This window comes from Struthio camelus, chromosome 12 (assembly GCF_040807025.1).
Source record: "Struthio camelus isolate bStrCam1 chromosome 12, bStrCam1.hap1, whole genome shotgun sequence".
In the NCBI taxonomy this organism is placed as follows: Eukaryota; Metazoa; Chordata; class Aves; order Struthioniformes; family Struthionidae; genus Struthio; species Struthio camelus.
This window is the reverse complement of record NC_090953.1, coordinates 20,677,508-20,704,306: the sequence shown is the minus strand read 5'-3', so window position 1 is coordinate 20,704,306 and position 26,799 is coordinate 20,677,508. Positions and strand designations below refer to the sequence as shown.

Sequence of the window (26,799 nt, the reverse complement as noted above, 5' to 3'; positions counted from 1 at the left end):
CCATGAAGATCAGGTGATAATATTTTAAGCATATTCAATACATGGTATGCTTATTTATGCAACAATTTGAATATATAAGATCTCCTGAAAGAAGTGCATACTTTTGCAAATTAAGAAAAGGTTTTTTTAAACACTACCTACATTGATGTGTAAAAATCTACCATGCCCCCCACCCCGAGTCTTTTGAGCATCAGAACACCACAGCAATTCAGATTTGTCATTTCCATCATGTTCAGTATGTATATGAAAGGCTACTGGAGAAGGGGATGTGAAAAAAGGGTTTAATAACATGAGTTGAATAAAGTTTCAGACTCAAGACATAGGTCAAAATATGCCTGCAAAGTCAGTATTTCAAATTAAGTTTTCAAATCCAAACCTGACATTTGGGCTCAGGAACTCAATTTGCTATGGCACACACAACTACTTCCCCCTTCACCCATGAAAGTCTCTGCCTTTACCCTTGAGAGAGCAAATCTGTCTGTGATGCTGCAGAGAAAGGTCAAATTGTTATCACACAGCCACCTCTACATATGCAACGCAAGGAAAAAAATTGTTCCCTCTAAGCTCTCCACCTAAAGTGTACCGTTTGCAGTTGAAGATTTTTACTGTAGCATACATAACCACATCAGTCCCACCCGTATTGCTACCCAGCTCTGGCCCACTGAAGTAGCAGATTCCATAGACTAGCTACATGTGTGGAAGGAATAAGGTACCAAATGAAGGAGAACTAGGCCTTAAACTCCTAGGCTTTTTTTATTATTAAAAAAAAAAAAAAAACAAACAAAAGAAGATGCAGAAGCCTGAAAGGATGCCAGAAATTCACTGATTCAGGGTAGGATGAATCATCATTCTGCAATAGAGCTTACTGCAAAGAAGTAGATGCAGAATTCAATTCCTGTCTGGACACAGGCAGCTTCAGCACAAAAAGTGGGCCTTGTCTCTGACTTAAGATAATCATGTTAAAGAGTTCAAAAAAAAAATCAGTATCATGTACTCCTGAGTCTTTCCATTTATCCTTATCACTCAAGGAAAACAAGTTGTCTTGAAGTTAGATTATTTCTGTCCTTCAGAAGTGAAGATAGAGTTCTTTTTGAGCATCAACACTAATTTGACTGATATGTTTTGATATGTGGTTGAAATATTATAAGCAGTTAACTGAAGGCCATATGCTGATGGTGCCCACTTAGAGAAGTTTTAACATGTTACATACACATTTATTTTATGCACTTTATTGCCTCAAAGCCATTACTCACACACAAAGGCTTAAAGGCTTTGACTCCTGCCTCTGCCAATAATAGAAAACGTGTGCAGTAGATAAGACATCAAGCATACATGACTGTCAGCATAACTTCACTGTTTTGGAGAACTTCTATTGCCCCTCAAGTGTAGCAACTTCCATATGGCAAGGTTATTCTTTTGAAACTTTCCTAAGGCAGCCCAAACTATTATTTATTAAATTGTTTAGGAGTCATTTACAAAATAAAATTCATCTCTATAAAACCTCCTCAAAAACTGAGAGCCTCTCTTTACTTGAACGCTCTGGCCCCTCTTGTAATTACAAGAATGTGTTTTAAGTTTTATATTGTATATATACAATCTATCACATTGCCCGAAGATGCAGCTTTCCAAGTTGTAAGTCTAAACCTACAGGGCTTAGATGTAACCTAGAGCCATAGGAAGTCAAATAGATTTTCCTTTATTTTCAAGCTCTGCTGAGACTTGTCAAATACTACCTATCTCCACTTGAATGCATTTCTGGCTTATGAAAGTGTACAATATAAAAAAGTTAAATGCAATTAAAGCAGTCGTGTAGGTGTCTCGGGGGCACAAACCTCAAAACACCAGCTCAGAAGACGCAACAACCCTGTTCAGTCCAAGAAGGTATTAACATTAACACACAGTTCAAACAGACTTAGTGTCCAAACCTCTTCCTGTCTCCACTTTGTTTTATGCAGGACTAGAAGTCGATTTCTTTTTAGTTAGGATCATTAAATATCAGACATTAAGCAGCAAAAAGCATGCACAGGAAAGTGAGAGCACAAACGTGGGAAAATGAGACTTTTTTCCTGACTTGGGGATTTAAAAGCTGTGCTGAGAAAGTTCTTTTCTCCATTACTTGTTGTACATTTTACCTATATACTTTTCTCAGACATTCAAAAAACACTGCTCCTTTGTTCAGCCACACAAGACACCACCAGCATCAAGACCTGCCCCCCAATTAGCCAAGAACAAACATTTAGAAACTACTAGCTGTCAGTATGAGCAAACTTGATTTAACAGTGTTAGCATGCTCATAGGTTACAGCACTCTGTAGACTACTTCAGAGGACAGAGCAGTTTACACATCAGCTAACTGCTTTCCAGCTCAAAATAAGATGGCTCTAAAGCAAATATTTATTTCAAGTCATTTAGTTATTTCCCTCATTCCCCTAGGAAGATATAGCATCATATCATTCATTTGCAGTGCAACATCTAGAGAAGAACCTTAAGATCAAAGTTTCCCCAATGTTTAATATTACTAAACAAGCTGATTGTTAAGCTCAAACGGCCTTTATATCCCTTCAGGGCAAAAAGCAGTCACTGTCCACTCATTTATTAGACAACTGAAAGCTTTACATAATACAGAGGTTCTTTGACAAAAGATTTTCTATTCATAATCAAAGCCCTCCTCAGGGTTTCCTCTTCACATGAGAAAGCTTGATAGGTAGCTTTCGATCACCCCACTGATTCATGTATTGTACACTGCAGAACAGACGGGGAAGCTTTTCACTTCTGTGTGCCAAATAAACTTTTCAAAGTAGGCACTGTTGCTATACATTCAGGCATACCAAAACTTGCACACATCTAGCTACTTGAGCTGCAAGAGTCATGTATGTCTCCCAGATACCCCACAGACTTGGCTCTCAGGTCATCTGGTCTCTCTGATCCCCGTTTTGTTTCTTGAATAAGCAAATAAGCCTGCAATGGATACCGACACCAAGAGTTGCTGGAAATGCACGTTTTTCAAAAGTTCAAAGTTATACTCTAAATCCCCTTTTTGGTTAACCAAATGTCAGGAGTTGTCTTCCACATAACACCACAGCTTTTTTGCAGAACAAACAGATTCTGTTACAATACTTGGAATTTTTGGAGCACAGGACTTGCACAAAGATACTGCATACCACTTTTACATCTCATAACATCGTTCCCAAGATATCCATTACTGAACCAGAGCGTGACTAACAATAACTGAGATTCACCTGTTTATGTTCTTCTCCACTCAATTTTTTCTGCAAAAACCTATAACTTGGCACCATTTTCATCTGCATTCTGGAGGATGAACTGTTTTCGTACATGCCTCTTCCACAAGCATGCCATAACTACCAACAAGAAATGTTAAACAAAAGCAAAGACTAGCCTTTGTCCCACTCACTCCAGCTCCACTATGTTGCTCATGCAATTGTTTCACTCACTAGGGGCCACTAACATACTCATACTGATCAAAATAAGATTGTCAGCCAGCATTTTCTAGGACTGCATTCCACTAGATACTAACAAGATAGTCACGTTCTTTATGCAAATTTGATCATACAAGTAGGTTTTCATTAGCTTGAAGAAGTTTTCTCCTATTGCTTAGTGGAATATTTCCTGAATACTGTCAGAAAATAAAAGCACCTATTCTAATCCACTTGAGATACTTAAAGTATGAATTGCTTAAATTCCAAATGATAAACTCCCAATAATCACAAGCAAGCACAAACTTTTCAAGCATCTATAAGTTCACCAGGAAGAAAGAAAAAAAAATTAAGCCCGGCCTGAACTGCTAAGGGTCAGGAAGGAAGGCAAACTTCATTTGCACAACAAATCTCCAACATCCTGGTTTACTTGCCACGTACAGCAGCGTCCACAGACAGCTTCCTGCGGTTCATACCCATTCTAAACACCAGAGTGAGGTCCTAAGGAACAAATGCATAGAGGAGTGCCCCAAATAAGTGTCCCAATTTAGCTTGCTTTGCTTCTCTCACAGAAGCATTTAAAGCCAGAAGCAAATAAATTCCATACAATGTCAAAAAAATGTTGGTACCAAATACCAACCACTACCATTCTAGACATTTTCTGCTTCAGAGATAGCTGTTTGGAGTATTTGATTGCAGTAGTAAGAATACTTTGCAGGTAGTACACAAGAATAATTTTGCTTCAAGCAATGAGAACCACACCCTGTCAAGCTAAGCAAGGAATTCCCTAAGCAAGGGATTTTAAACTACTACATACTCCAGAAAAGTTAGTCAATATAGCACAACTGCTGTAACTGCAGTTAAAGGAAACAGCTGCTTTTGTCATTTTCCCTTTCATCCATGTATTTTCTGTCCCGCTTTTATATTTTTCCTTTAGTTTTAAGAAGTTCCTTGTAAACAACTCTGGGGGGAAAAAAAACAACTCCCTGCTTAATCTTCCCCTTTTACCCAAAGGACTATTATCTGCAGTCCCACCTTGCTTCTGCATCCTCTTCAGGGGCTGAAGCTGTACTTCATTCCTCACAACTCACATGACAGCTACAGAAGTTGAGCTGCACATGAAGAGATAGACTTACTGGGTGGGTACCAAGATGTTATTGGTGCCTGATAGCAGATGTTTAGCAGGTACTTGAAATTTATCTCTAAGGGAAGACTCTGCAGCCTCAGGCAGGATGAGAACTGCATTGTGTTGGCTGCTGAATGAAATGAACAAAAATTGCTGTTCTTCCTTAGAAGTCCCAGGGAAAAATCTTCGTTTAAGAACACTTCTAAAAGTTTAGCTGGCATGACCTAAGGCTGCACATCACTAGGGTGTGCTTATTAAAATCTTCATGCTGTCACAACACACAAGTCACATTACTAAATACCATGTTTTAAAGCACAGAAGTGTGGAGCACCATGAAGACAATGAATTCTAACCAGGGAAAGGCATAAGTGGTTTAGGACCCTCTGCAGTCAGGATCTTGCCCAAATCACCTCTTTAGAGTCCCAAAGTTTTGAAATCAGTCATGTGCACAAACGCCATGACAAAATTGGCTTCTCCTTCAAAATCCATGTGTATCACCTGATAGGACCGTGGCATGGTCCATTTAAAGTTTTCTAAGGGGCAGTTCTGAAAGGCTACATGATCCTAAACTCAGGCCCAAGCAAACAACAGGCTTCAAATCCTTTTTGACCATCAGTATTTAAATACAAATGCCGCTGTTTAAACAGTGACTGCATCATTATTCATGGCTTCATTATCAGCTTTCCAGTTCCAATGCATGGAAGCAGGTGATCCATCACTTATAGTGGGATCTTCCTTTTCATAAAATGAGACAAACGACAACAAAAACCAGAGCTTCACTGTTCAGGGGGAGTGCACACACAGCAAGGAGGTTTAACCCTAAGCTGCGGGCAAAGTAAATGAGTTCTGGAGGGCAAAAAACAAGCAAGTGATCTTATTTCACTGTGAGACAGCAAAATAAACTATAAACCAGACCCATATACATGGGCTACAGGTCTGTCATCACCATCCTGTCCACAAATGATAGCAAATAAATGCCTCATACAGTGAAGGCAGACAAGGTAACAGGTAACCAAGAACGGTTAACTGTATTAATGCAATGCTTCACCAAGAGCTAAAAAGAATGAGCTAAAGAGGAAACATTCCTAGGACCTAGGGAACAAGGCCTGGATACCCACGAATAAATAAACGCAAGTAACTTTATTTAAAGACAAAGGGTACCACAAAGACCACCTCTCAACTTATCACTGTTTTTATAGACAGGCTAAGTCTCCCCTCTGGTTTGGAGCTGGGCTAACAGCTCACCTTGCTACACCCTCTCTACAGAAGAAGCCCACAAAGATACAGCACAAGCCTAAGCTCAAGAAATCTCAATTATCTGACTAACCTGATACTGGGAATATTAAGGTGCTTCCTACTCAGCCAGCACCTGAAAAAAACTAAGCCAGCTCTGGCAGTAGGGTCTCCTTAGTAAGTACGTGAACATGCATGCACGCACCCAGAGCAGCTGCTTCACCTCATGTTATTAAGATGAATCCCGTGGAACTTTCCAAAGTGATTGCATAAAAAGTTAGCAACTGTTTGTGTTAAACATGAGTTTTCCTAACACTAAGGGAACAGGGTGACAGATGTGGAAGCAGGTTGCTAGCAAGGACAACATCAGGCATGCCTGACTACAGGACATCCCCCTGCAATTGGTGCAGCTACTGAGTATTAGTCACCCAGAGCGGTCAGCAGCATATTTAATACTAATATAGCACTGGAAAGACAACACGCACTAGGACAGCTGCTACCCCAGTATTTATCATGAAAGTCCCCTGCAAAGTAATGCAAGATGGCAGGAGATAATGCAATTCCAACTGCACAGGTTGCATGCCAAAAAACTACATACACACAAATCCTGCAACACAGAAGCTTCCTAAGTCTTCACTAGATAAGCAAATTTCTGGAATGGTGAGAGATTATGGGAAACTCTTCTCCAAAACTCAATACAGGCTAATATCAAGCGCAACAGTCTCCAGCTGCACTAAGCCTTTAGGTTGAAAATTCCTAGTTGGTATTTAATACACCCATGTATACAAAAACATTTCAAAGTTACATATGTAAGTTTTCCCACTTATACTGGGAAACAAACTGATCAAAGCATGAATTAATTTGCAAGCTACCTGAAGATTAGTACTACTTAGGTAAATAAGTCTCAGTGTGAAATTGAACATCAAAATGATGGCTTTCCACAGCTAGGATCACTATATGGCAACAGATCTAATTTTGTCTACTTAATATGTATCACTTTTCAGAAAGTTCAAATGACACTATCATATACTTCTAGTGTCTTATTAGGCTCCAAAACTAAAATTACTACCCTGAGAAAAAGCTAGGTAAACCATTAGTATAGTCAGTAACATGGACTATCAAGAACTCTAACAAGGTATTACACTATTAGAGTACTGCTTAAATACAGTGAGTATACTTCAAAGTGAAGACACAGCATCTCTTTCAATGATAGTACAATTACCAAAGCTACATTAACGTAGATCTAATCACTTGCTGAGGCACCAGATATATTGCAAGTGCTCAGCAAACATGAGAAACTAATCCAAAAATATTTAGGGGTGCTTAGAATCAACCTGGTGAACTAAGATCACTTTTTCTTTTTAAAAAAAGCAAGCAATTCTAAGGTCTGATCTTCATCTTTTCATGAGGCAATAAACTGAATCTCCGTCATCAACAAAACTGACATTGAAACGTAGATTAACATTTTTCTCTGGCAGCCAAACTCAGTTTTCAAACACAAACTTTGGGACTCAACCACTTCTGCAACTCTGAAGCAATTAAGCCATTCCCTTAAAAGGTCCCACTGCTTTTAGGCTTTGCTAGTCTTGCTGCTTTATTTTATTAAGTCAAATTTCACTTTTGCTCTTGACCAGAATGGACCTGTAACCTCTTCAAGTCTCCAAAACCTCCTTACATCACAGCACTGATACTGTTCTGCAGCGCCTCTGGTTCAGAAGAGGAAACTACAAAGCACTTCTGCTCAGGAAGCACTTGATTTTGTTTAGTAACAAGGTCCAAATGTAGAGGCCAGAATTGAACGCTACAACCAAATGCCACTTTGAAGACAGGCAATTCATTCTTTCTTAAATGACCAGATAAGGCTGAAGTCTTTAGAGTGAAACTACTCCAGAAAAGTTAAGGCCATTGCCAATTGTAATATAATCCATATGGAACAGAGTGCTTTGACTTCAACTTCCATTTTTAGCTTTCAGCTTAAGTTAAGTTTTTTTTCTTCCTCATACATGGATGAAATTTTTCCATTCTTAGAACTCTACTTTACTTTCTGAAAAGGAATGATAATAGCATTAGATAGAAAAGCATTTTTTCCATACAAATATTCATGGCTATTATGGAGTCATTTTCACACTGTAGCCTTACAGTTGTTTCAGTACTGGTTTGCTCAGTTCCTCAGGGCATGTCTCTCCTTCTAATTGGTTGCAGGCTTTGTTTATCTGTTCCAAATAATCTGCAACAACTGCTGCATACATACCTTAACCACCCACTTATACCATCATCAAGGTATTTTTCTGCCTTCTTTGACACCAGAGCACTGCTATTCCATTCAGTGTTTCTTCATATGAAGTCAGCCAGTTATGATATGAAATCTTTAAGAACACCTTTTCTCCGCCCACAAACAATATTTTCACATTTTGTCTTGTGGGATTCAGATTCCTTACAGTAAAGGAACAGAATTGTGAGACTTAATCCCCATGGTTTCTTATTTCATCTTCCTAGCTTTTTTGTTAGGCAGCATGGATTAAAATTTGGTTAGCAGCATGATCATCATGGCAATTAATGTAAAAACACTGCTGAAAGCTTTCTACAGCTATGCAGCAAGTAGAAGTAAACCTAAGAGTATTGTTCAAGGTCAAATCAGCTGAGAGCAAATGGCACTTTCCCCAAAATCTTCATGGAACATAATGGAACCAATTTCACTTAGCAAATAGTTGTGTTAGAGCTCAGGCAACTATGAACAGCCTTCAGGATGGACAAGTCTCTGCTGCAAACAAGGCAGCAGCAGAAAAATTTTTAGAACAATGGAAATGACACCTCCTCCTGCTGCTGCCCCAGAAATGCTACCACATAGTTGGCATACTGGGCTTTCTAACTCTACTGTGCCACTAGCTGGTCACCTACTGAACATAGCTATTCTTCTCCCCAAGATCAAAATATTATTTTCCATGGTACTAGAAGGTTTGTTGTTGATGTGTGATGGTCTGCTGTGATTGTGATGACAGCATCTTTCCAGACTGGACCATTCTCTTTCAGGAAGAGCTACACAGCTATGCATCTCCCTGTAAGAGGTAATCACCTGCATGTTCTGGAGCAAGTTGGTCATTTTGAACAACACAACCAGGTAATGTAAACAGAGGAGAGAGGCTGAAGCATCTCATATCTTTTGAGAGCCACAGCTTCTGCAATGGATACAGGTAGCACCACTAACAGACTAACTTCCTGCTCCTGGAACAACACCACTTCATTTAGCCTGGCCTTTGCTTTCTCAGCTAAGGACAAAGAGCACAAAACATCACATGCCCCAACAGCTTCTGCGAGTCCTTTTGCACTGGTCCCTTATCCTTCCATGTCCTCTAAGCACAAAAGCCTCACACAAGGCCCATTAGGATCACTGCAACCCCCCCTTCTCTCATGTCAGTGCCTGGGTTTGTGCTGTATTTAGTCCATACTCCAGCCAGTACAATCTCACTATGCAAAGTCAGTTACTCTTTCTCCACAGGTTTCATCCTTCTTTATGTTTGGTCACATTTCTCTTGTCCTCCTCAGCTGCTTTTAGGTCTGGTTAGGATCACAGTGCAGCTGGACAGGCAATCCAGCTACCACCTGGCTGATCAGGACCATGCCACAACTGCAAAGGCAGCCACTGAACTTTTTTTTTTAAAGCCATTTTCCAGGGTAAACACCACAAGGTTTTGGATTCTCCTTTGGGGTCCATACATCCTCTGCCACTGCATGTAATGTTTCCCAGGAGTACTTTAAACATCACAACAGTGATTTCGTTTCCCATAGCCTTTGTTTTTTAAACTAGAAGTTAAGCATTTATCTTTTCTTGCCTGCACTCATGCTTTCTACAGTACCTTGCTCCAGGAAGCCTGCCACTAGTTCCTTCAGCTTGACCCCGCATACCTGCTGTGCGGTAGTGGCTCCCGCTTAATCCTTTCCCCAAATAGTTCTGAAGGCCCCTTACCAACAGGAAGTGACTCAAGCAATCGTTTCCTTAGACTGGAACAAAAATTAATCCAGAAATCTTTTAGTCACAAACCAAAAACTACAGAAGTCGCAGGCTACAGGGAACTGTTGCATTTGAGTTCTACTACCTGATCTCATTTATTCACTTTTAGTCCCATTGCTGAATTTTGAATTTGTCCTGGTAATTCAGCATCTTTGTTGTGTCTATAGCATTATGTGCTTTAGTCCTACACCATATTCCTGTCCCCTGCCACCACCATTAGATTACCATGTTTCCTTTCCTCACCAGGGGTTATCACTTCAGGCAGACATTCATTACTTGCCTCCAGTAACTTCCATTCTCCTCTCTCTCTCTCTGCACCAAGTACCATCCTGCTGTTTGCTATCCAACATGTGGTACAACTGAATTGAACAGTCAAAGGTAAGACTTGCAGTACTTCAACTGCTGTTACATTGTCCTACCATTAATGCCTTTAAGGTTAATTGATGGCATCACCAATACACATTCAAGTCTGATTTTTACCACCAGTAAGTTTTAAAATTGTTGTATAGTCATGTAATTATTTCATCTACATTTGAACTTTAAACCTCACAGTCCAGAGAAATCACAGCCTCCTAAACAGGACACACTACCACTGTAGAAACTACAATATAAACTAGACTCAAAGATGAGGTGGATGAAACAGAGTAATTTACTGTATCACAGATGCTGACTCCCAAGAAACACAAGATCACTAGATGAAACCAAACAAGAATACATGCTAAGAAAAGTCTTAAACAACTCAGAAAGGCCTTTCTAGGTTGAAGAAAAATGCTACTGTTTAAGAAGTTCTCACACCATTACTCTTTAGCAAAACACTAAAGACTTTTTGATATATTACAGTAGCAAGTGCCCCTACCACAGCTGATAACAATTTAGGTTTCTAATTGGCCTGAAAAGTTAAACATTCCATGTAGTACCATTGAGTCTTTATCAGCCTAGTTATTCGCTGTGATTTAGAAGAGTGAATACCTCCTGCTTCTTCCTAGGCAAAATGTCACTTTTTCATGGAATAAGAAGTCTCAGCCTTACAAAAGCTGGCAGATAGAAAGACACAAGACTCATTTACAGTTCACACCTCCTCCTGCCGCCCAAACACAGAGAGATGAATTACCTCTACCCAGAATGCAAGGGAGGCAGTTTACAGTACCAGCCTGACCTGTCTTGGCAGAAATTCAACTGGCTGCTGCCAAGTAAAGGGACTAAGAGCAAGAAATTAGTACTGTGGTACAGTAAAGATATTTTAAGATATGACTGTTTTACGATCACTGTCACCTTGTAAAGTCAGTATGTTTTCCAGCTTTATGAAGCTGCTTTGGTAAAAAGGCACTGGAGTTTTGAGAACTGAGGGGGCGGATCTCTGGGGACAGAATCCCAGCTTGCAACTGGAAGACATCAAATGTTTTCACAATTACTTCAAGCACACAGGCTAATTCAAACTCAGTTCTGAGATAAGCATGCGTGCAAGCAACAAACCCAAAGAAATGGTTCTCTGACACTGCCATTGAATGTTTGTAATAGCATTAGCAGAGACAAACCTGTAAGGTTCAGCATTCACATTTACAAGTTTGGTATCTTTTTATCTAAGCTAACCCCAAGCTCCTTCCCCTCTTCTTGCCCCGAACTGTACCAATTTCACTGAGGAGGCATTTGCTTCTACTGCATCCAGAAAGAGATGTCCATAATCCACTAATCATTGATCAGATCCAGGATTTAACAGCAACCCGTGTAGCCACCTAACACTTACAGGTCTAACTAGATTGGGCTGCCTCCAAGGTCTTTAAAACATGCGGCCAGTCTTTTAAAAAGGAATGGATTGTTTAATCACAACAATAAAAATAAAGGAGCCCAGGATATAATATGATGTCTCTACTCAGAATCCCATCCAGAGTCGCAAAGGCCTAGATTACTCTGAATACCATAGCCTCTGGAATTTGCGAGTCAGGCTACTCCATAAAACTCTGCTTAATTCCTCGCATCCAACACCCCCAAGAAGTTCTTCAGCTTATCATCTCATATTTTAACGACCATATGTGGTCAAAAGCAAAACTTCAGAAGCAGAAAATCTGCATTCCCTTTCAGGTGCCAACTACTGTTTCCAGATATACACTAGTAAATTTTGTTCCAAATAACACACTGCAACCCAAAAGGAAACAAATGAAACAGGCAAAATGCTTGAGATAGCTTCCCCCTATTTGCAACAGCACTCCACCATTTTATTTGCTGTTCTCAACTTGCATCAGCATCTATTGTCTGCAGAAACACACATAAACAGACTCACCAAATCTTTAGAAAATTCAAGACCAGGAAAAAAAATGAATTTTTGAAAGCTGGATAGTGTTCTGTAAGCACATTTGTACCTCTCCCCCTTTCCTAACTATAACCTGTTGCAAAAGTAGCATTCAGACAAGAACTTCTTGGCAAAAAAGCTAGCCTATTTTTTTAAACCATTACATGAATACATTCAGCAGTTTCATGAAATCTGACATATAGATATGACTAGGCACTGAGAATTACTTCAAACAGCTTTCTCAGTACTTCAGTGCTAATGTCATAGATGCAATGATGCTTCAGCAAATGATACTGCCCACGTTTCATGAACATACACTATTGCTATCCCAACAGCTATCCAACATCACAATGCCACAGTAAGAAATGGAGTTTGGTGTCTGTACTACTGTGCAGCTGTGATGACTAATTAAGTGCTAGCATTTCTGGAAGCTGCCCAGACCTTGCATTTGCACAAATTTAATAGATATCTATTATACAGGTAAGGATATGAAGTAACACAGTCCAAATGTTAATGTTTCAGTACATCCTTGCTTTGCTGAGTTGAACCTCTGCAGAAACAATACCAAATAAGAGAAAGTTTCCACAGTAAAGTTTTTAATCATCATAAAGGTTATGCAGTTCAAGCTGTGCCACAGAAGCATCAACAGCCAGACGCTTCTCTCAAGCCCACTTTTCCTTCTCCAAAATAGTACAGACTACAGTACAATTTTATACTTATCAGTTATACTTTAACTAAAGATTCATTTGCTAGTGTTACAAGAACTCGGTGATTACATTAGCTGGCAAATGATGAAAGAAGTCTATATAAAACCGCACAGCAAAACAAGCTCAGAGTTAAATTACTTAATCCTTTGCAGTTCAAATGCAAATTCATCTTTCTGAATATCTTCCAGTCTTTAATTAACCTATCCATCACACACCAAAAACATCCCTCACCCTCTGAGGCACTACTACAGTGCAATAACAGCATTTCAAATCAACTTAAATTATGCTGTACCACATTCCACTACATGATATAACGCAACAGATGTTACTTGAAGAACATGTAGGACAGCTATTCGCATGTAGGACAATTATTCACAAGTATTCAGGGCAAAATATTAATTTGCATGGTAGAATGAATAGGTATTCCACATAAAATTGCTACACTCAATTTCAAGTTCTGTCATGAGATGCAGAACTTAAGTATGGACCAAGTTTATCAAGGTAACTCTGAAACTTGGATTGGGGACTAGAAACATGTATTCTTATCATCTTACCTCAGCTCAATGATTTTGCCACCATTAGATAGGTCAAAAAAAATTCCACTCAATCCTCTAGTTCTGCAATGACCAAGGAGTGAGAAGTGTCATGAAGTTCCTTCCTCCCAAGCTCCATGGAAACCTTCAGTCTCATGGGCACCACCTTGCAAGTTTCATGTTTTGAAAACTAAAGCAGAAAAGGTGGTTCAGCCAACTTAATTCATGGTTGACTTAGCTAGCAACCATACTGAATTACAGAATGGCTGGCCGTTATCTGAAACGGATACAAAACTTTTCATATATGACCATTTTTAAGATATTTATAATTACCACTAGCTGCTCTCACCTATATTTACAACACACTGCCATTCACATAACAGTAAGTCCACACAAGAAGTGATGTTTTACATAAAGGCAAGAAAGCCGAAAAAAAATCTGTTGTTTGCTTGCTTTTTAATCAGAAGGACGTTTTCCATAGCTATTGGCCTCTCCAGCCATGCAAAACTCCTGGTGTCTTTAGCGTGTTTTCAAACACAAAGCAGGCTTTCTGGCATGCAAGTTAACATGGCACAAACTCGGCTCTAGAACACAGCTATGTAAAAATAGACTTTTACAAGAGCTAGAGGGAAGGGGGCAATTATTTAATCTGAGGGAGTCTTCGGATCCCTGAGCACTCCACGTTCTTTCCAGTTAGCAGCCTCTTAAGACGGACAAGAAAGCAGAGCCCAGAGAAGGGAACGCGGCTAGCCAACAGGGCACGAGCGCTGCACGAGGGGAGCGGGAAGCCGCGGAGGCCCGGGTCCCGCAGGTGCTGCCGCCGCAGCGCCCTCTCTCCAGCCGCGGGCACCCGCCGGGCCCTCCCTCGCTCGCTCGCGCGGCCCAAGCCGGCTCCGGCCGGCGCCGAGCGGAGGGGGCGCGGAGCGGCGCGGCTCCCCCGCCCACCCAGCCCCGCCCGCGCCGGGCTGGACGCGTCCTCCGCTCCGCGCCCGGGTGGAGCTACGGGACCGCGGGCGACCCGCTGCCAACCCGAGGCGTCCCCCGGGGCTGGTGGGAAAGGGCGGACAGACACACGGACGCGGACACCCGCACATGAACACACACACGGCGCGATCGTCCTTGGGAGGTCGTCCCTTCGCAACGTGTCGCGAAAAGCGTTTCTCTCCATCGCCGTCCCCAGCAGCGACCGGCGGACAGCTCCGCTCCCCGGGCACAGCCCCGCAGCACGCCCGGCGTCGGAGCCCAGCTCAGCCCCATCCAGCATCAGGCCGGGTCATCGCAGCCCTGCCCGGAGCCAGCAACTTGTTGGGCGGGCAGCGCTGCACACGGGCGAGGCTGTGCCGGACCGACCGCACCGCCCAGCCCCGCTCAGCGCCCGCCGCTTGTCCGGCCACCGGCGGGCACCGGCAGCAGCTGCCGCCCGCCCGCAGCCCGCTGCGGAACCGCTGCCTGGCTAGGGGCAACGCAGCATGTACACGCGAAACCCGGCGGCGGCTGCCTGGCCGCAGGCAGGGAGCGGGTCCGCGCTGCCGCCGCTCAGCCCCTGCGCGGAGCCGTCCCCCTCTCCGCGGCTCAGCGCGGACCAGACGCTCCATGCAACGTGCGTCGGCAGGGAGGAAAGGGGGAGGGAGGGGTCCTCACGGGCTCCTACCGGGAAAGGCGTTACTGGAGCATTGCAAAGCGCCTAAGCCCCGCGGCTCGCTCGCTTCCTTCCCCCCCGCTCCCGCCTGCTCCGCCGCCGCCCGCAGCCGCCGCCGCTGCGGACTCCAGGCGCAGACCCCCGCCGGGGAGGGCAGGAAGCGCGTCATCACTCCGGGACCGCTCCGCCGCCCTCCACCCGGCCCGGCCCGGCCCGCTCCGCACGGCGCCGGCAGCCCGCCGCCCCCCGGCAGAAGAAGCCCGCTTCAGGCGGAGCGCCGCGCCGCGCCGCACCGCGCCGCCAGGCTCCCCCTTACCTGGCCGCCAGCGAGCGGGGCCTCCGCCGGCCGCGCCCCCGCTGAGGTAGCGCCGCTGCCCGGGGCCGCGGCCGCCCGGCAGCTACCGAGCAGGGCCAGCGGCCCCTGCGGGAGGAGACAGGCCGGGAGAGCCCGGCATCGCTATCCGCGAGGCAACGCGCAGGCGTGGGGACGCCGCTCCCGCCCCGGCTGCGGCTGCGACCAGACCGTTAGCGGCCGTTAAACGGCCGCTGTGGGGGCGCGAGGCGCCCAGCCCCGCGGCGGTGGCACGCGCGCCCGCTGAGGCGATGAGCAGCGAGCCGAGGCTCTTCGGGCTTCCTGCCGGCTCCTAGCACGTAACGGTATCTTAATCCTGAACCTAAGGGCGCACAGCAGGAAAAAATCAACGTTTTGCACTCACAGGTGGAGTCACTTAGGGCAAATCTCGGCCGCCCCCCCCCCCCCCGGTGCCCCCCGGTGCCTGAGCTGCCGCTGTTTTCCCTTCCAGCCCCCTGCCCCGCGCCGGGCCTGCTGCCGGCACCAGCAGCTCGCACCTCCTGTTCCTTGATCGGATTTGTTTGTTTGCACCCCAAACAAAACCCTGGGTGCAGAGGTGGTTTCAGAGTACCAAAAAGTATGAAAATATGGTCAATGCACTTCGAACAAAGAGTCCAACTGAAACGGCGTTTGGATTTTGTGGTGTTAAGTATTTGGAAGCAAAGCCAGCAACAAATTTGCTGCTGTAGTAGCAAAGGAAGCTCAGGACTGTCCATACATAGATGGTACCGCTTTAACTGTTCCAGTACCATGACAGCTGCATACCCATGTCAATATGAGACAAGGAATACCTGTGCCAACTTAAGTCCCTTATGTAAATTAATTTTATCTATACTAGGGCATCTCTCAGTAAAACCACTGCAGTTAAAAAGATCATACGATCAAAATAATCGAACCTGATTTAGCTGAAGCACAGCCATGGATAAAGGTTTTTGCTTCTAACCAGAGTAAAGACCTGCATCGCCCAACAGCCATTCTTTCCTTCAAGGGTAATTTTGCTTCATCAAATTAACCCTAAGACACGGGACTCGCATACAATTGCACTGTACAGTGACATGGTCCAACACAGATACCCTTGGATCAACTCGCATCTTGGTTCGTGTGTTTAAGTCAGTCTATAATTAGAAAAACTAAGCTCAGTTATCTTGCACGCCCACACTACAGAGTTAAAAGCATCACGATATTAACATCTGTAATGGTCTGAGCTGTGTCAACACTAGCAAAAGAACAGAGAGCGTCCTCTTAATTAAAAAAGAGACCCTGCAGGGTTTGCTTTATAACTTGCAAATACTTGACAATGTACTAGTTTAACAGAATAATTGTTATTTCCATTATTAAAATAAGACGTAAGTATATCTTGCACTTCAGAGGTAATTTTGCAGGTGTAAGTTGTCTGTAAACAGCCATAACATTTTGCATAAAGACAGCTTTTTCTGGCCTCTTACTCACCATAGCGATAAGTTTCTGATAATGTGGCCTTCCGTATTCATCGTATTCATCGTACCACTTAAACTCTCCCCCAGACTCTTACAGCATATATATTGACCACCTCATTGTTCTCTCTCTGCAGTATTATCTTATTTTCCAGCTGCAATACTGTTTCAAAAGAAACCTCCTCTACTCAGTTGCTTTTCTTCCTTGCTTTGGCTATTTCTGCCTTACAAGCTTCACTTTTTAGGCTTTTCCTAGGCCATGTGTTCCCTTACGCGATAAGACGCCAGGCCACGACTCCAGTCTCCGCGGCTCATGTCCGTTCGGGTGAGCGTAGTCCCGTGCTCTCCTGTTTCCTCTCGGAGTTTACAGGGAGGCCGCGCTGCCCTCGCAGCCTCGTCTTTGGAATCTCTGTACTGTGACGCCAACAGAAACGCAGCACAATTCCAGGCAGCTGAACGCGGCTATAAAACGCAGTGCAGCGATGAGACCAGCAGCTGTCCACCTACCCTGCATCGTTTCTATGTCTTTCTGCTCCTAATCTGTCTATCTTTCTGGACCCATCCACTGTTTCCCTTTGTACCCAGGTACTGACTGACTTTGGGGCACAGACCAGCTTTTTTGCTCTTTTGCATACCACGCAATACAATGGGGTCTGGGCCCATGACCGAATTCTGCAGTAGTAGCAATCGGTAATAATAGCATTATAATAATGAATGAGATCTCCTCTCAGTGTCATTTGAGGATCCAACTTTTGTTGTCTTAGTAATGAGAAATAACTTAAATTTTTGCTGTATCTTGGTGGATGTAGAGATCATAAATACAGCTTCCTGGTTAGTTTACATTAGTTCATTACTAAAATTTGTAGATAGGTGTATTTCTGTTGAAAAAAACTAATCACACTATAGATGAACCTGAAAGTGCTTACATCAATCTACTGGAATAATGCAAATTTCATTTCGCATTTCTACAAAACTTTTGACCTTTCATTTCTTTTCTATTCAGTCTGTCACTGGTTTCCTGGAGTATCATTAAACTGATTTTGCCAGTGGTAACTGCAGAGTTTGAAATATGTCCGACTACCAGCCTGACATAATAATCTCCTGAGATCAAATCAGACTCCAGTCGCAATTACCAGCTGTGACAGGTAATGCTTATGACTTGTTATGATAGAGTGGAAGAATAACAATTTTTTAAAGAATATAACATTTCTAGGCTTTATTTGTATTCAAAGAACATTTAAAAATGAAGGCATTGTATCAGGCATCTGACTTTACTTCTGAGGTTACATTTGCCTTCCATCTCGCTATTCTAATGTTTTTCCTTCCCCTCTCCCTAATTACCAAATGCCAGAGCCTTAAGGGCGAATATGCTTTGTCAGAGCAAGAAGTACGACAGTCATATCTGCCTCTGTGAAACAAAATGGGACTGGCATGTGAACGTTAGGAACATTCTCCAGTGCTTCACCAGGCAGGACAGTGAGGCTGGGAGGCAGATGCTAAGTGATCTCAAAAAACTGACAGAGGAGGGAAATATTACACAATCTATCCATAAATGCCATCTTACTTGTTCATGGTCCTGTGTTAATCTTTATATTGAAAATATTCTCCTACTCTGATACTTAAACTAACCTGTGGGAGCACTATTTCAAATGACACCAATTCTGGCATGTTTGGTGATGTTTCAGGTGAAGTCAAATGTGTGTGTAGGGAGCCTTCAATGCAGTATATGCTATAAACTGTTTCCTAATCTGTCATTTCAAATATATTTTAAATCACTGTCTCAGAACAGGTCAATTTAAATGCAGCATAACTCAAATCTAGGCATATAAAGTAGATGGTGTGTGCGTGAGTGTGGGGATGAGCATATGCATTTTCCACTGTGGTATGGCAGACTGAGAAAACTGACAGTGATAAAATAATCTTATTCTATTTTATAAATGATACTGTGAATGCTCTGCCAGAGCCAGTACCAAAATACTTCAAACACCTCAGTAGGAAGTATGCTACCTGCAAGGCTCAGGAAACTCGAGCAACATAAACCGATTAAAAACAAAAAAACAAAAACAAAAAACCCTGCTGTGAGAGGTTGTGGCTAAAGCATGACCAGACTACTTTAATAACTACTTTAGAAGGTTTAGAAAGAAAAATTTAAGAGACATAGTTATAAACATGGCATTTACTATGAGTCAAACTAATCTTTGGTGAGTAATGTTAGGAAGAATCATCACTATCGTTATTACTTTTGCATTGGAAGAGAATGATTAGGGCTCTGATGGCACTAATAGGCCCTAATTGCCCTGATCAGCCTCACCTGGGGCTGTGACCCACACCCTCTGGCCCAGGGGGGGCCCATTTAAGCTCAGGCCTGGGCCTTTGCTTCCTGTCTGAGATAAGCTGTCAGAGTGTTAGGCTTTGGCTCAGTTATATTTTTGTCAGTACTTAGTTATAGGTCCTGCTGATGTGGCCTCTGTCTAGTGAACTGACTTCTTAGCTTGATCTCAGGCTTGTCTTGCTGCTAAGGTTCTTTCTGATGATCAGTGGGCTGTGTCTGATCTTAGCTACTCTCTCCAGATCTGCTTTTGATCTCTGGATTGACTTCCTGGCTTCACCTGGGATCTTTCTCATCAATATGACCTTAACTGGTGATCCGGACTCTTGGTTGCCACTGGCTGCCCTCTTTGGGCCTGCCTTGCTCAGGAGCTGTGGGATGGGGCCTTGACTGGGGAGGCCCCTGTTCTGTTGGCTGTGTACTTGTGCTTGGTTCCTGGTCCCTTGTCTCTGAGGGAGCAGCTGACCCTTGCTGTTCCCTAACTGATTTTAGGCAAGGAATAAACTGATCCTTCAAAGTGTTACAATGCTCATGTAATGCTTATTGTTTTAATATTCCTATTATTGTTGGTGTTATTATTCTGGAAAGCAATTCTGTTTGATTAGGTGCTGAGCAAATATAGGATTAAAAAAAAGCAGTCCTTGCCCTAAAGAGCTTACTATATAGCTATAAAATGAGAGGCAGCAGATGGATTCAGGCAGATGGGTAATGTAAGTAAGGCATTGGTAGTACCACATGCATTGGTTCCTGCACATCAGCAGCCTAGACCATTGGCAATTATTTTTAAGCACTGTGGCAAAGGAAAGTCTGAGAGGGATATGTGAAGAAGACCAAGGAGATGCCTTTGGGGATATATATCTGAGATGTTTATCCTAATATGCAAGCTAGCAATGAATCCTACAGTCATAAAAACGTAGGGCTGAGAGAAAGCACACGAAACAAACTCCTGTATAACGGTGAGATTAATAGGTCACCTAGGACTGGTGTTTATTTAACCTTTTTTTTAAAATCATCAGGACAGAAGATACTGCAGTATCTCTGTGTAGCCATTTCCAGTAGAAAGTTTCTCTGAGGAGCCAGTCCAGCTCTGACTAATTCAGCTCATCTCCTGCTGTATTTCTCTCTTTAGGCATTGTAAACAAATGGATTTTTTAACTTTATAATTATTGATTATTTCAATAATTATAAATTCCACTTCTTTACTAGACTAAAAGTCTTTTTAGGTGTTTCTCACAGGGTTTCTAGTCTCCTTATCATTCTGATTACTCCCCTCTGGGTCACTGCCACTTTACTTGCATGTTTCTCAAAACTTTGATGGAGACCTCCATGTTGCTTCTAGCTTTGGTTCATGATCTAAATTAACCTGCTGGATGACTGCTACCTTTCTGGTACTAAGCTGCTTTTTTGTTTTGTATTTTTATATGTGGTTTTTCTTTCTGCTTTGAACATATCTCTAACTCAGTTTCCTGACAGTGGGCTGTTTCTCTAGTTTCTTCAGATCATTCTGAATTCTTAAGCTTGTCGTCCAGGAGTGCTCAAAGGTATCATTATTTCAGATGTTACCTCTACCAGCTGTTAGAATGCACAAATGCTGTTTTTTTGATACCAGAGTGCCTGAGTAATGAAAACTGATAATATGGGCAGGTCATAAGCTGATAAAGACTACTCAAATCTCTCTGCTACCTTGGGATGCATGCCCATTCATCTTCTACTTCAGTGTTCCTGCTGTACCTGTTGCTGCAGTGTCACAGCATTAAGTATGTGTTTACGAATAGATAAAGCAAAGTGCAGAGAGGTAACATGATTTCCACCATACGATGTAACAAATCAATGTAAGTCAGGATAGAACTGAATGCCATGGATCACACCTTTTCTGACATAAATAGCCAGTGTTTGGGGAAAAGCTAAGACAGTTTGCCAGATAGCTTAGAGTAAGCAGTTGCCTTTGAGATTTTAAATGAGTAAGTCTCAGAAAAAGAGCAAATAATGATGCAAATAAATACTTACCCTAGAGAACACTTACAAAAACTGTTTGATTTCTTAATTTCCTGTTTAATAGGAGGCTTTAAGTTATTCTGAACAATTAAAATAACTAGGGAAAGTCTATTGTCCAAATCTATCTGTTTGCTGAAGGTGGTTTACAGGTTATGCTGCTGTTTGACTTCAGCAGTCACCACCCTTTCCCTGCCGTGCTGAGCTGCGAGGCACTGGCAGAAATTGGCCCTTATGCTGCAGCTGCAAGAGGGACAGAGGAAAGCAGTTCTTTTGGTTTTCCTCCCCATTAGTCAATCCGATGTATGGATGTGAGATGTGCCATGGCTTATATTAGATGGATTCGGTGAAAATCTGAGGTGCGTGAGGGAAAGTGGAATTTTGGCTAGTAATTTTACTGTTGGTCTTGTGTAAATACTGCTGCAGTGTTTTTTGGCTACATCTGCTTTCCTTATTTATTCCTTACCACTGCATCGTACACAAAGCATAGCATTACTATGTTACAACAGTTTCTTATTCTGTGTCAACTTCTTCATTCTGGTAATAATAGAATCCTCCAGTCTACTAGTTTAGTAAACTCTCAGTCTCACTTAACTTAATGAGATTCAGCTTTGTAAGGTGATAAGAGTTATCCTAATGAGGCAATATAATGTTGCTGAATCTTACTCTTCAGATTTGCACAGACTTCCAGAAGTTCATTCATGGCGGGGGTGGGGGGGGGGGAAATGTCTTTAAAGACTGTTATACTTAGCAATGAAGCTAAGTAACTGAAGGGATCGTCTCCCCCTGCCCCATCTTACACTAGCAGGTTTTCAGTATTCAAAGCGAAGCTCAGAGTTGCAGTGATTGTGCCAGGGCCTTACCAATTCTTCCTAGCTCTGCTAATTGTAGTTATGATGAAAAAAAGTATTGAATCATGTCTGTCAAGACAAGATCAGCTCATCTTATCAGATATTTTTTAGCTCTGTACTTACATTAGTCTATATACAACCTCAAAAAGAAATTGTTTTCTCTTGTGTGATAGTTGCTGTATCTGCAGGAAGTCACTCAGCCGTTTCTAAGCTAGAGAATGACTTTACGGAGTTAACCTTTTGTGTAAGGAGTACTCAAGACCCGGGAATGCAGTGAATTGCATTTCCTTAACTAATCTTAAGGGGAACAACAGTTTCAAGGGCTCAAAAAGCATGAAGGATAGGATTGTAATTCAGATCTGGTTCCCTCATAAAATATCAGTCCCAACCAAGTTAATGGGACACAGATTTGGCAATGAGTGAGGCAGGAGATGAATAACAAAAATAGCATCCCTTTGAGTTGTATCCCTTCCACTCCAGAGTGGAAGAGCCATAAGCTGATCCTTCAGTCAATCAGTCTGGCTGCCCCATGCATAGTATTAGCATCATCAGAAAAATTCTAACACCTAAAAAGCAGTATTTCCTGTAATATTACTCTGTCTCTCAGAAGGCAACTCATGTTGCCTTTGGTTATAAGCCCCCTGTGGTTTCTAACAAACATCTTAATGTTACTGTTTGCAGCTGAACTACATTCTGATCTGATGAACACTTCCAGGTTTTCAAAACTGCTGTGGGTGGAATCAAAAAGTAAACATCAGGATTGCTGTCCGCAAACCCATATGTATTTAGCTAAGTGATAATTCTCAATGTGAACAATAAGTAATACAGAGTCTTTGCGTTCCATATGTTCTAGAGTATAGAGAGGCACACCTTCCTGGGTTGTTTTTAAAAGCAGCTACTAAATAAGCACTTTTAAAAGTCTGGCCCTTTATTTCTTCTTCATATCCAAAGACAGAACATACAAATCTGCTGCCTGAAATAGACAGGGAAATGAAGTATTACAGTTTTGAAAATAGGATTGAGTCTCCTAAAATGCTTAGGTGTTTTTTTAAATTACATGCAGAGATCCAAATCAAATGTGACTTGTATGGAGCCATGCTGGATGTTTGCTTTGTCCGAAATTCTTACCATGTGACAATAATGGTGTTTTTCAAGCGCCTATATTGTAAGGATGCTGATAAAGCACAGAAACAGCAATGTATTTCCTAAAATACATGACATTGCTCTCCTGGCTGCACAGATGCTACAACACACAAGTTTGTTGCTGTAATAAAGATTTTTTGCTAGGGCAATTTGGAGTTATGGAAAAATCTTCACCTTTAAAATGAGGTGTTGTTAGCACCCGTCTTCAAACAAATCATTCAGATAACAAGCACTATAATATACCTAACTGTTTCTTTTCTCTTTTACAATCTCCTCCAATGATTGGCAACATCTGCACCTCACTTTTCTTCTGTGGTTTTATTGTTCAGAATTGCTGATTATTTGTTATGATTTATAACAGCACAATTCTTTGATGCTTTAAAACAATGAAACACAGACTTGAACATATTTAAATGAATCCAGCAGATGCATTGTCTGAGTCTCTGCAATACCAAAGGAAAGAGCTACAGTTGACACAGGAATATTTCCTGCTGGAGGCTTGCCAAGGAAAAATTGGCCGCAGTCACAATATTCTTTATTGCAAGTCTCCTCTAATTTGTATGTTTAATAAAGCACTAACATCTGGGCCTATAGGGTAAACTTTGTGTACAAACAGTATAACTTTTTTCAAAAAATCAACATTTACTTGCAGACTTTTTAGTCGAGAAGAAAATAACGCAGGGTGTCAGCTTCAGGGCCACATGCTGCTTGAGCTCTATTTTGGGTTTATGTGGAGCTAAAGTGTTAGATAAGCTTTGTTCCTTCCTGCAACTCCCATTCAGTTGCTGTATTCTCTTTACAGTCACCCCGGGATTTCCACGGCCTAGTCCCAGGCTTCTGCAGGCAGCCAGCATTGCTGCAATGATTGACCCTCACCAGAGAGTCAAGGAATGAAACCACAGGAAAACAGAACTGTCTTGGGATGGTTACCTCTAAGGTAAGGCTCATGGTAGGGCAGAGCACAGGAAGATATCACTCATCTTGACTGTCCAGAAGCCACCTACATTCATTCCTCGCTTTATTTCTCCTTTTCCTGTTTCCGTTCCTTTCCCTCTTCCTCATCCCTTACTTGATATATAGTTGTTTGAGTGGGTGGCTGATGCATGGAGCTGTAAGCATGGACAGGTGGACTGGTATGTTCTGCAAAGGCTTCTGATTTCAGCTTCTTCTTAGCAAGAAGGAAGCCCTGCTGAGTGCTTATTTTTACTGTACTGGGCTGTAGGCCTTTCAAAGTAGTTCTTCCCAAACCGTATGAGAATCTGACTGGACTTCCCCCTAAATCTTTGTAGATTCCTGTTGTCTCATTTTTGTTTTTTGTATGTGAACCGAATCCTGAGGTTTTCCTACAGGATAGGAAAGTTTTTTGGGGCTCTCCTCATCCGGGGTTTCAAATAAAGTTATTGGGTGCTAGAAATAGTCAGTTACTCCTCATTGCTTGTGCTGATACTTTGCGTAAGCTGAGGAGAGCTGAAAAAGGTATCAAGATGTGTTATGGAATTTCATTCCATAAACAAAGTGGTTGCATAGAAGTAGGCTTTCAGTAAGTTAAAGGGACAAAGGAGTTGCTATAAAGAGGTAGTAGTTTTTGTAATCTGTTTTCTACAGTGACATCTAAAGTCACTTTATTCAGCTCTACCCAAATGGGTGAAGAATGTAGTATTATAAAAACTGAAGTATATTAGCTTTCATAAGGATGATACAGGAAAGAAGAGAGCCACTCCTGACATCAAGTAGAAGAGTATAATTACAACTTTTGCAAAACATGTCTCTTAAGGTAAATGTGCAAGTAGAGTCCTTTTCTATCAGTGCTGAGCAAGCAACTTCTACATGTGTGTGCACTTTTTGTGCATATCAGGATAGCCAGAATTTAACTTTTTAAATGGTGTCCAGATCTTCTGATTTTCTTCTGCTTTTTTGCAGTTGCATTTTATAGATAACTGTGCTCGCGCAGTTCTTCCTGCTCGCTCCTTTAATCTGAGCACATCTTCTCTTGTTTGTGCATGCACAGCCAGGTTTATAAGACTAACGTTCTCAACCGAGTAATTATTTCTGAATATCAAATTCATACATAATCAGCTTTTCACCCATGGGAATAGCAAATTAGATCTTCCCTCAGCAAAATGAAAAATTCACACTCTTCACATGAAGTCACTGACAGCACATTGTTATAAAAGTATAAATTACATGAGGCTAATTTTAAGAAAAATAGTACTGGGCATCCTTTGTTTCCTCTCTCTATATACATTTCTCTTAGGTTTTTTCTTCAGAAGCTAGCTGCCTCTTCTGTTTTCATTGAAAAATCTCTTAACATATCAACGAGAGACTACAACAATTAAGTCAGTAATGATTTAACAGCCATTTTTTAATGATAACACTAGTTATTAATGAGAACTGTACTTCTCTTGGCATGGCTGAGGTCTGGAGGGAACATAAATGTAACAGGCCTGACTCTCTGTTAATTTTATGTTCAGCTGTAAGACGCTTTTGTGCTTTCTGTTTTCTCAGGACATTTTAGTGTTCAGGACTGGCCTCATTTATGCTCAGATTGTCCATAGCTCCTCCTATGTGATAGGAAACCAAGGATAGCTGATTATGCTGCCTCTCCCACCCTCCTTGTGTTCCCCTTGTGCATGCCCCTTGTGTTCCTACATGAAGGCACTCTGCCAGCCCTGTGGCAGTCATGGAATCTCTCCTCTGGGACCGTTGTCCCTGAAGGAGGGACCATTTCTACCTCTTCTGCTATCTATGTAATGCAAATGAAATGGGATGCCATGTAGCATTTAATGTATATGGACATAACCACATACATTAGAACAGGGCTAGATTTTTTTTCCTCTAATCTTTTCTTCTCCATTTTAAACATCTCATAGCAAAAAAAGTCTATTAAATCTACTAATTGTAATCAGGACTCTGTGGATTTGGCAGTTTTCCCCAACTCCCTAATTAGCTTTACTATTTCTGCCAAGCCACCCCTTCCTTTCCAGAGCTGACCCAGCACTTTAAAGTTGGACCTGAGACAGCTTTTCCCAACTGTTGAAAATAGGCCCATGATTTCTTTCCACAGTTGTAATGAATTCTGCAATTCAGTTCTTTGATCTTATTCATCATCTCTAGGGCAAAACTCAGTGTTTCAGCACAGATTTAGTCTTTCCACAGTGGGTTAGTTTCTGTTGTATTATGTGCTCCCCTTCCTCATCTTGGAGGAAAGAGGAATGAGAGTAGAGCAAAAGCATCAACTCTATTACTTTTGTATGGAGAAATGACTGATGCTTTCCTTGATGGAATCTATTGCATATGAATGTGAACTTTCTCATTTGATGTTCAGTTGCTAAGGTGAGAGGTACTGCAGAGCAGAGGAGCAGTTCAGAGCATTTTATGTCGTTCCAGTTGCACGCCCAGGGTGTGTTGTGGGGTCTTAAACGACAGTAAACCTTTCTCGCTCATAAAGCGAGAAAACTAAACTTCACTGGAAAATGTACTCTAATGGGAGCTTGGTGCAAACTTAGGCCCTTACGTACCATTTTACACCCTTCATTGTGCATATCTGGCTTTATAGTTTGTATTTTTACAAGTACCTTTACAACAACTTGATCATTCAAATAAAGCACAGAACAAGCACGTTCCCTTTTGGATGAAATAAGTGTTTGTGCAAGCACATGTGTACATGTATGTGCCTGCTTACTTTGTTTTCTAGAGATAAGTAATTGGAAATGACCTTCGCAACCTGGGCAG

At 42.1% G+C, this 26,799-nt stretch overlaps 2 protein-coding genes across 5 annotated transcripts in view; one reads left to right on the top strand and one right to left on the bottom strand.

Moving 5' to 3' along the window:
• Positions 1–15,477, bottom strand: part of TLN2 (talin 2) — a 218,840-nt gene extending 203,363 nt beyond the window's left edge. Inside the window, exon 1 of one of the 4 annotated variants that reach the window (XM_068958794.1) lies at positions 15,284–15,477. The gene's annotated coding sequence lies outside the window, so the exon portion shown is untranslated. Of the gene's footprint in view, positions 1–14,979; positions 15,138–15,283 lie in introns of those variants that run through there. The other 3 variants (XM_068958796.1, XM_068958795.1, XM_068958793.1) reach the window with 3 other exon arrangements.
• The window catches only part of LOC104148343 (C2 calcium-dependent domain-containing protein 4C), a 36,651-nt gene continuing 25,303 nt past the window's right edge, over positions 15,452–26,799 (top strand). Inside the window, exons 1-3 of the mRNA XM_068958797.1 lie at positions 15,452–15,624; positions 17,756–17,897; positions 23,870–24,004. Of these exons, the coding sequence (XP_068814898.1) occupies positions 23,958–24,004 (47 nt within the window). The 5' untranslated portion in view covers positions 15,452–15,624; positions 17,756–17,897; positions 23,870–23,957. The remainder of the gene's footprint in view (positions 15,625–17,755; positions 17,898–23,869; positions 24,005–26,799) is intronic.